At 37.0% G+C, this 8,056-nt stretch overlaps 1 protein-coding gene across 1 annotated transcript; it reads left to right on the top strand.

The window, feature by feature from the left end:
* Positions 1-1,867: 1,867 nt before the first annotated feature.
* Positions 1,868-3,158, top strand: LOC108252334. Its single transcript, XM_017443866.2, has 3 exons — positions 1,868-2,436; positions 2,805-2,957; positions 3,070-3,158. The coding sequence occupies exons 1-3, from the start codon at positions 1,947-1,949 to the stop codon at positions 3,156-3,158; spliced, it is 732 nt and encodes a 243-aa protein (XP_017299355.1). The 5' UTR covers positions 1,868-1,946.
* Positions 3,159-8,056: the final 4,898 nt, after the last annotated feature.

Here is an 8,056-nt window from a genome sequence, read left to right as displayed (position 1 = left end):
CAAACTGCCCCGAAGAGACTGTGGTTCACATCACAGCAGTGACATAAAAAGTTCAGACAGAGGAAGGCCATGTGGTAAGATTAATCTCAAACAAAAGCGTATGACAAAAATATGCAAATTCTTCGGATACCTATTTGATGAGTGAAAGTATAAATAATATTGCACAACAAACTAATCAAGTTTGTCCTTAATGTGACTATCAAGCTCTGCTTGTTTTTTGTTCCACTCACCTTACACTTCTTGTTTTTGTCTGTTTCAGAATTCTCAATAGAACTGATCAACCAAACCTGTCTAACAGAACAATATCTACAACACTTGGGCGGCAGAGTAACAAAAATAAGTCCAAAATATAAACGTGACAAGACATTAAACAAGAAGAGTCAAACATTCTCAGTAGGGTGTCGACTTATCGTATGTTATTGTCTGCATGGAAGGTCGTCAACATTGAGTCAAATTTGCTTCGTCTGCTGTCCAAGTTGGTCGATGTCTTTAGGAAAACTTGCCATTTTACACATATTTTAGCACTTTCAGTTGACATCACAAGGAAAAGATGCGCTTAGGCTAAGAAACTTACCAGGGAAAGAAGGAAATTTAGTGGATGGATCAAGGATTCCGAAACTGTATGACGGTACAAGGAAAATTGACAAAGAAGAAGAAGTTAACATCACGACAGTCATGTTAGGGGTTTCATGAGTTGGGCCACACTGTGAAAAATAACTAAAAGTATCTAATCAATTTTATACATGATCAATATACAGGCGATATATTGACATTATCGTTTTATTTGTCAATTTAGGACGTGGGAAAATAAGGATAATGCTCCGTACTTCAATTGTAAGTGTAACAACAATGGTGTTCAAAAATTGCATAAACCAGAGCTGCAACAAAAAAATAAATTCTTTCTCCGATGTATGTACCTACCTACATATTTACATGGTTATTTCGATATATTGATCATCAATACCAAATCTTACATCGGCATTACGTCAAGATTATGAATATCTTTAGTATCATCGCCAATGTCAGGCTAAAAACCAAGACTGACTACAGGGTACACACGCTTGGTCCCAACTTGGTCTTCTAATCTATGTAGTCTTCGACAGATCGTTGTGTGTGTACGCCATATTTGCGCAAATTTTAGGTATTATATCGCGAACGAAAATGAATGAAATTTGCGCAAAACTTTGTCGAAAGATCAGGTTGAATGACACCTAGCAGCATGTATGTCCGGCTTGATCGCGAAGGTAAAGAAGCCCGCGTGCCATGTATAAATTATAATTGATCCATCCTACACTATAAAGATTAGAGATATAATGCATACGATATCCGGGAAATGGAATTTGTCATTAACTATTCACGATGACATCTCAGACACCTGACAATCCGACAAACACGTAACGTCAAAATTCAACAGGATGTCCATCCTAAAGTTAAGTTCGGATTATAGGATCCACTGGAACGAAGCGATTAATAATAATAATAACAATAATAATAGTGCTTATTTATACTGCTCGCATAGGACTGAAAAGTCCCTTTACTCCAGCAGTAGGCTACTACTATTAAATTGTGGTCAAATTCTCAAATTATATTGAGGATAAAATTCCATACCTCGGCTGGGATTGAACCCACGCCCTCCTGTTATGGTAGAGAAAACTCAAATGATGAAATACTGAGAGCAATCTGTGATGCAACTCACTTGGAGTCTTTAACTTTAGATCGATTTTCATTTACCAACCAAGCCTGGGGGACATTGTTCAAGACTCTCAACAGTAAGGAAAGTACATTGAAGGAGTTAAACCTACCCAAGTGTGCCAATATTACCAATGAAGAGATGATGGGACTGACTGATCTACATCTGAACTTCCAGTTTACATTGAAGAATTTGAACCAAGTAACCTATTCTGGTTTGACTGAACTTTTGGTGGTGTCAACTTCAATAACAAAGAATGTCAGGATTTATCGAGGATGGGGCTTCAACCGTGACCGACCGGTGTTCAGTAGTGAATCCAGAGCTACTATGTCCACTAGAAACACTTCCTAATGAGTTACTAGACGCTATTATTCATCACCTCAGTCACGAGGAACTACTGTATTGTTCTCAACTCAACAGCAAGTGGTTTGATATTGTCAGTGAGAAGTTACTAAGGACACAATCCTGCTGTCTAGTCAAAGATGAAGCGAGCTGCTCTGTGTTCAATACAAACAGTAAAATCATTCATCAACTCATACTACGCGATGTACATCTCTGGAAGAGTTTCAACATTGAGAGAGTTCAGACTCTGGAGTCATTCTTTCTTGCTGGGAAATGTACAAGTGAAGACGTCCTGAGTTTGAGATCCATGTTGGGGCAGTGTTCAAATCTGATGAACCTAACATTACAAACAGGCAGCCAGCTCCAGATCTCACACTTGGAGGAGTTACTTGAGGATTTGAAACATGTGAAGAATGTATGTCTGATATTTGATCAAATAGATGAGGTATATAGGAATCAGCTGATGGCATTCTGGCAAGATTGTTACTATTTCTACGATGAGATCGTCATTCAAGTTCTGAATCCAAGTAATGAACTCATCTATGTCTGTTCAAACAACTCGGCTGGGATTGAACCCACGCCCTCCTGTTTACCAGGCGAGCGCCTTGACCACTACACCACCGAGGCAGGGTGACCACTACACCACCGAGGCGGTTTTCTGACTAAGTCTATTAGGGTACCCGATACTAACTCTCCTCTTGCCCATTTCTTGTAATCATATCTCTCCTATAATACGGGATGGAGGTGTATTTCTATAAGGATTCAATGAAACATGTGAAGAATGTATGTCTGATATTTGATCAAATAGATGAGGTATATAGGCATCAGCTGATGGCGTTCTGGCAAGATTGTTACTATTTCTACGATGAGATCGTCATTCAAGTTCTGAATCCAAGTAATGAACTCATCTATTCGATGAGTGAAAGTATAAATAATATTGCACAACAAACTAATCAAGTCTGTCCTTAATGTGACTCTCAAGCTCTGGTTGTTTTTTGTTCAACTCACCTTACACTTCTTGTTTTTGTCTGTTTCAGAATTCTCAATAGAACTGATCAACCAAACCTGTCTAACAGAACAATATCTACAAGTATCTTGGTCAACATTACACCATGATGTCATATGATCACTTGCTACAGATATCCAGTTTACATTGAAGAATTTGAACCAAGTATCCTATTCTGGTTTGACTGAACTTTTGGTGGTGTCAACTTCAATAACAAAGAATGTCAGGATTTATTGAGGATGGGGCTTCAACCGTGACCGACCGGTGTTCAGTAGTGAATCCAGAGCTACTATGTCCACTAGAAACACTTCCTAATGAGTTACTAGACGCTATTATTCATCACCTCAGTCACGAGGAACTACTGTATTGTTCTCAACTCAACAGCAAGTGGTTTGATATTGTCAGTGAGAAGTTACTAAGGACACAATCCTGCTGTCTAGTCAAAGATGAAGCGAGCTACTCAGTGTTCAATACAAACAGTAAAACCATTCATCAACTCATACTACGCGATGTACATCTCTGGAAGAGTTTCAACATTGAGAGAGTTCAGACTCTGAAGTCATTCTTTCTTGCTGGGAAATGTACAAGTGAAGACGTCCTGAGTTTGAGATCCATGCTGGGGCAGTGTTCAAATCTGATGAACCTAACATTACAAACAGGCAGCCAGCTTCAGATCTCACACTTGGAGGAGTTACTTGAGGATTTGAAATATGTGAAGAATGTATGTCTGATATTTGATCAAATAGATGAGGTATATAGGAATCAGCTGATGGCGTTCTGGCAAGATTGTTACTATTTCTACGATGAGATCGTCATTCAAGTTCTGAATCCAAGTAATGAACTCATCTAAGCGAAAACTTTCTTGAAATAAATTTACGCCTCCACAAGTTCCTTTTACACCTGCACATCTATCTGTTGATTCATTAACAATAGCCTGCTTGTTTGTAAACAAGAGATAATTTACATGGAAGCCCTATAAATGCCCTTTTTACTGGCGAAGGTATCAGGAACTACTTAAAGACGATCCTTTCTCTGAAGACACGATAGAGGCAGGCGGAAAATAAAACCGAGAACTATTAGCTTAGGAATGGACCTAACGGAGGTGTCAATGTGGCAGAAATTTTTACTCGTATTAGTTGTTAGTGTTTGTAATTCAAGTTCAAGTGAATCATCAATATTAAAAAGTAAACATTTTCTATCTCTTGAGGCACTATTAAACATCTAAAAAGAAAAATGTTTGTACGAAGTGTAAACCGGAAAGCCATAAACAAAGAGTACTATATGATCAATTAAACATATCAGATAAACATTTATGTATGTATTTGTTTCAATTGTATTGTTCTCTCCGCATGGGGAAATTTTAAAACTAAAAGCATAAATAAAATCTGAATGAATAAATATTTGAATACATTATTCTGTTTCCTTATGGTAGAGTATGTTACAAATAAGCCTAGTGAGTGAAAATAATAATCTATAAACGTAGCTTTATGTACATTTCCCCCTAATGTATAATAAACATAGATATAGAAACATAGAATAAACATAGAATCAGGGCTGCGTTCCTGAAACCAAACTTTACAACTTAACATTTCCCATTTCGCGAAAATTCGAGGTCAGAATAAGTATTTTAATTTTTGAGCAAGTTTTTTTTTTTTTTTTTTTTTAAAAAAAAAAAAATGACAGTGGAAAAGAAAGCTCCTTTTTGTATTTAACCTAACCCTATAATAACACTAATTACTGCTCTAATTGTGAAAACTCTTTTTTGTGTTTAACCTAACCCTATAATAACACTGGTCACTGCTCGTTTGTGCCAATTCCTTTGGTAGCAATATTCCACTGACGTGACTTCTGCACAAGTAAGTACCGCTATTTCTATAGCAAAGGGAACTATGGTAGACATGGTATTTACGGTATTTTCTTCTTCCTATTCATTACCTGTTCCATAACCCAGTCTAGTGGTCTGTGGAGTGGGCGGTACCATGAGTTTTGATTCCTTCTCTTCCGCAGCAGATCCGTTCTGAGGTTTAAGCGGTTGTTTCCACGCCTTCATGATTGTTTTCTGTCGAAAATACAGTGGATTTTTTTTTCCTTTTATGCTTTCAACAGAATTGCAAAATTTTCAAAGAATAAACGACGAAGGAAAAGAATCGGAAACGAAAAAACGTAAGTAAAACGTAAAATCGTAAAACGGACTTTTTTTTTTCAACAGTCGAAAGTTGGATCTGGCACAGGGGAGCGTGTTGAGGACGAGATTTTTGTGGGAATTTTGCTATAAATCCCACCATTAAAAAAAATACCCTAATCTTCCACTGACGTGACTTCTGCACAAGTACCGCTATCTCTATAGCAAAGGGAACTATGGTAGAAATGGTATTTACGGTATTTTCTTCTTCCTATTCATTACCTGTTCCATAACCCAGTCTAGTGGTCTGTGGAGTGGGCGGTACCATAAGTTTTGATTCCTTCTCTTCCGCAGCAGATCCGTTCTGAGGTTTAAGCGGTTGTTTCCACGCCTTCATGATTGTTTTCTGTCGAAAATACAGTGGATTTTTTTTCCTTTTATGCTTTCAACAGAATTGCAAAATTTTAAAAGAACAAACGACGAAGGAAAAGAATCGGAAACGAAAAAACGTAAGTAAAACGTAAAACGGACTTTTTTTCAACAGTCGAAAGTTTGAAATTTTCGTTTGTTCATGTGTGTGAACAGAGCTCTTTTCCCCTCTTCATCGAAAGAAATTTCTGAAGCCCGCGAAAATTTTGAAAAAATGTAAACATTTGAAAATATGAAAATATTTACAAGTGGCCGTTCCCAACTTCCCACAGGATTTTTCCTTGAATTTTCTTTTTACATGGGATTTGAAGAAACTTACCACTTATCATAACACACCCTTTTGGTTATCTTTTGTCGGAAATCACCAAAATGGATCTGAGCCATTTAAATCACGGTGATCACAAGCATTTCATTCAGAACTCATTCAAGCCGGAGACAGTTGAAGATGTTTTGGCCAATCTTGAATCACAGAAAAATCTTCAGGTTAGTAAAATTTTCACAGGACCTTTCTACCTTCGATGGATGTTTGTTTTGATGTAAAAATGCCTAATTAATAACCAGAGTAGGGACCTACCCTATTACACTAGGTACCCATAATCCTGATTGAGAAGTTGATAGAAAACACCAACCCTGTCCAAACACAGGAAAAGGCAAATAAGATGGGATTAGGTGCACCTTTATAAGTACAATACCTTTTAGGTTCTATAATGTTTAGTTAATTTAGTATGCTTGCTTTCATTCAAAAGCATTTCCTGTCCCTGCCTCTTTTTTTCAGGAGGATTCATCTTCTCCACTATTCAAACTCATCAAGCAATCTGATCTGGAATGTTCTTCATTTACACCTCAGTCTTTCTTTGTGAAATCGGAACAAACAGATCAGTCTGCACCTGGAGAACCACATCAGTTTGCTAGGTAAGTGTTGGCAGCCTGGAATGTTCTTCATTTACACCTCAGTCTTTCTTTGTGAAATCGGAACAAACAGAGTCTGCACCTGGAGAACCACATCAGTTTTCTAGGTAAGTGTTAGCAGATGGGTTTCAACTTTTAGTTCTAAGAAATAACAGCTTTTCATAAACCAAACAGAATCTGAGGTTCATTTAAGTGCCTATACCTGTGTTGAAAACACCTTTGAAACAAATAGACAGGAACAGGAAAAAAAGGGCTTTTCTCTTTGTCTTTTAAGTTAGGTATTGTGTTTTAAAAATAACCAAGTACCCAATTTCTTAAACTCTGGATAACTAAAAACTTTTTGTAGTAAGATGGGGCATTGGGAGTTTAATTTATTTATGCTCGTCGTATTTTGGAATTTATAAACGCACTTTACACATGGCCCTGCTGCTTAGCGTGTAAATAAATAAATAAAAAATAAATGCACTTGTTGACAGGAGCCTAATGGACCTTGGGGTCTTAATACTATGTATGATAATTTAATAAAGCATGTACCTAGGGACCTTATTAATGCTATGATTATATAGCAAAAGTGATATGCCTCGTGCTTAGTAGAACATCATACAAAGTTTGTTTTATCGATCATGTATGATAATTTAACAAAGCATGTACTTAGGGACCTTATTAATGCTATGATTATATAGCAAAAGTGATATGCCTCGTGCTTAGTAGAACATCATACAAAGTTTGTTTTATCGATCCATAATTACAAAGTTTAAAGAATTTTTTCTATGAAGTCTATGAACACCTATTTTGATATCTCATCATTTACATTTTACTTACATTCTGAGTTTATCTAGTCGCATGAGTCTTCTTCATGCAAGGTTTGAAGCACGAGTTATATAGATGTATGAATAGATAGATAGAGGGACAGAGAGGAGTCATTATTGAACAGGTTCACATATCATAGCAGAAAATCTTCATATCGTGTAACAACATAACCTGTTTCTAAATCTTCATAACACATTGTCTACGGCGTCATACAGATCTGTATGACAGTACTCTCTTCTCTAATCTCGTCGTCATACAAAAATGGATGACATTGGAGATTTCATTTTTAACACATTCGATAGAGAATCATTATGCTTAGCTTTGGGTTTTTCTGGTGCTCGTAAATTCCAAGGGGTTCAGAAGTTATGAAGAAAATAAAAGGAGTACAAACCACTACCCCCATCTATCGGGATTTTTTTAAAAATTTTGGAACGTTGTGGAGCTTAGCGCGTTTTACAGAGTATGTTCACTGGTACATAGTAGGTACGTGAATCCGTACCTAACTCAAATTTCATATTTTTGGCACTTAGCACATAATTGATGATCGGTCTTCAAATATGTAGGAACGGGGCATCATTGACAGTGCAGAGTATTATTGTGGTGACCTCGCTCTTTGAGCGGCGTCATTCATGTCTGAATGCCAGTGGATTTTATTGAAATTAGGCCCCCAATCTTAGAGACATATCGTGATTTTTCGCCCCGTAGACAATGTGATAATTGGCTTCTAAATAGTCTACCTAGTAAAACA

This window comes from Diaphorina citri, unplaced genomic scaffold, assembly GCF_000475195.1.
Source record: "Diaphorina citri unplaced genomic scaffold, Diaci psyllid genome assembly version 1.1 scaffold20, whole genome shotgun sequence".
Classification (NCBI taxonomy): Eukaryota; Metazoa; Arthropoda; class Insecta; order Hemiptera; family Psyllidae; genus Diaphorina; species Diaphorina citri.
The sequence above is the reverse complement of the archived record's forward strand: the minus strand, read 5'-3'. Positions and strand labels throughout refer to the sequence as shown.

What these genes read in the sequence shown, in the direction of transcription:
- LOC108252334 (XM_017443866.2), top strand. Translation starts at nt 1,947, where the DNA reads ATGTCAGGATTTATCGAGGATGGGGCTTCAACCGTGACCGACCGGTGT. An exon ending in GTTACTTGAGGATTTGAAAC is followed by an intron (nt 2,437 to 2,804) that starts ATGTGAAGAATG and finishes ATTCAATGAAAC; the next exon opens with ATGTGAAGAATGTATGTCTG. An exon ending in CATCTATTCGATGAGTGAAA is followed by an intron (nt 2,958 to 3,069) that starts GTATAAATAATA and finishes TGTCTGTTTCAG; the next exon opens with AATTCTCAATAGAACTGATC.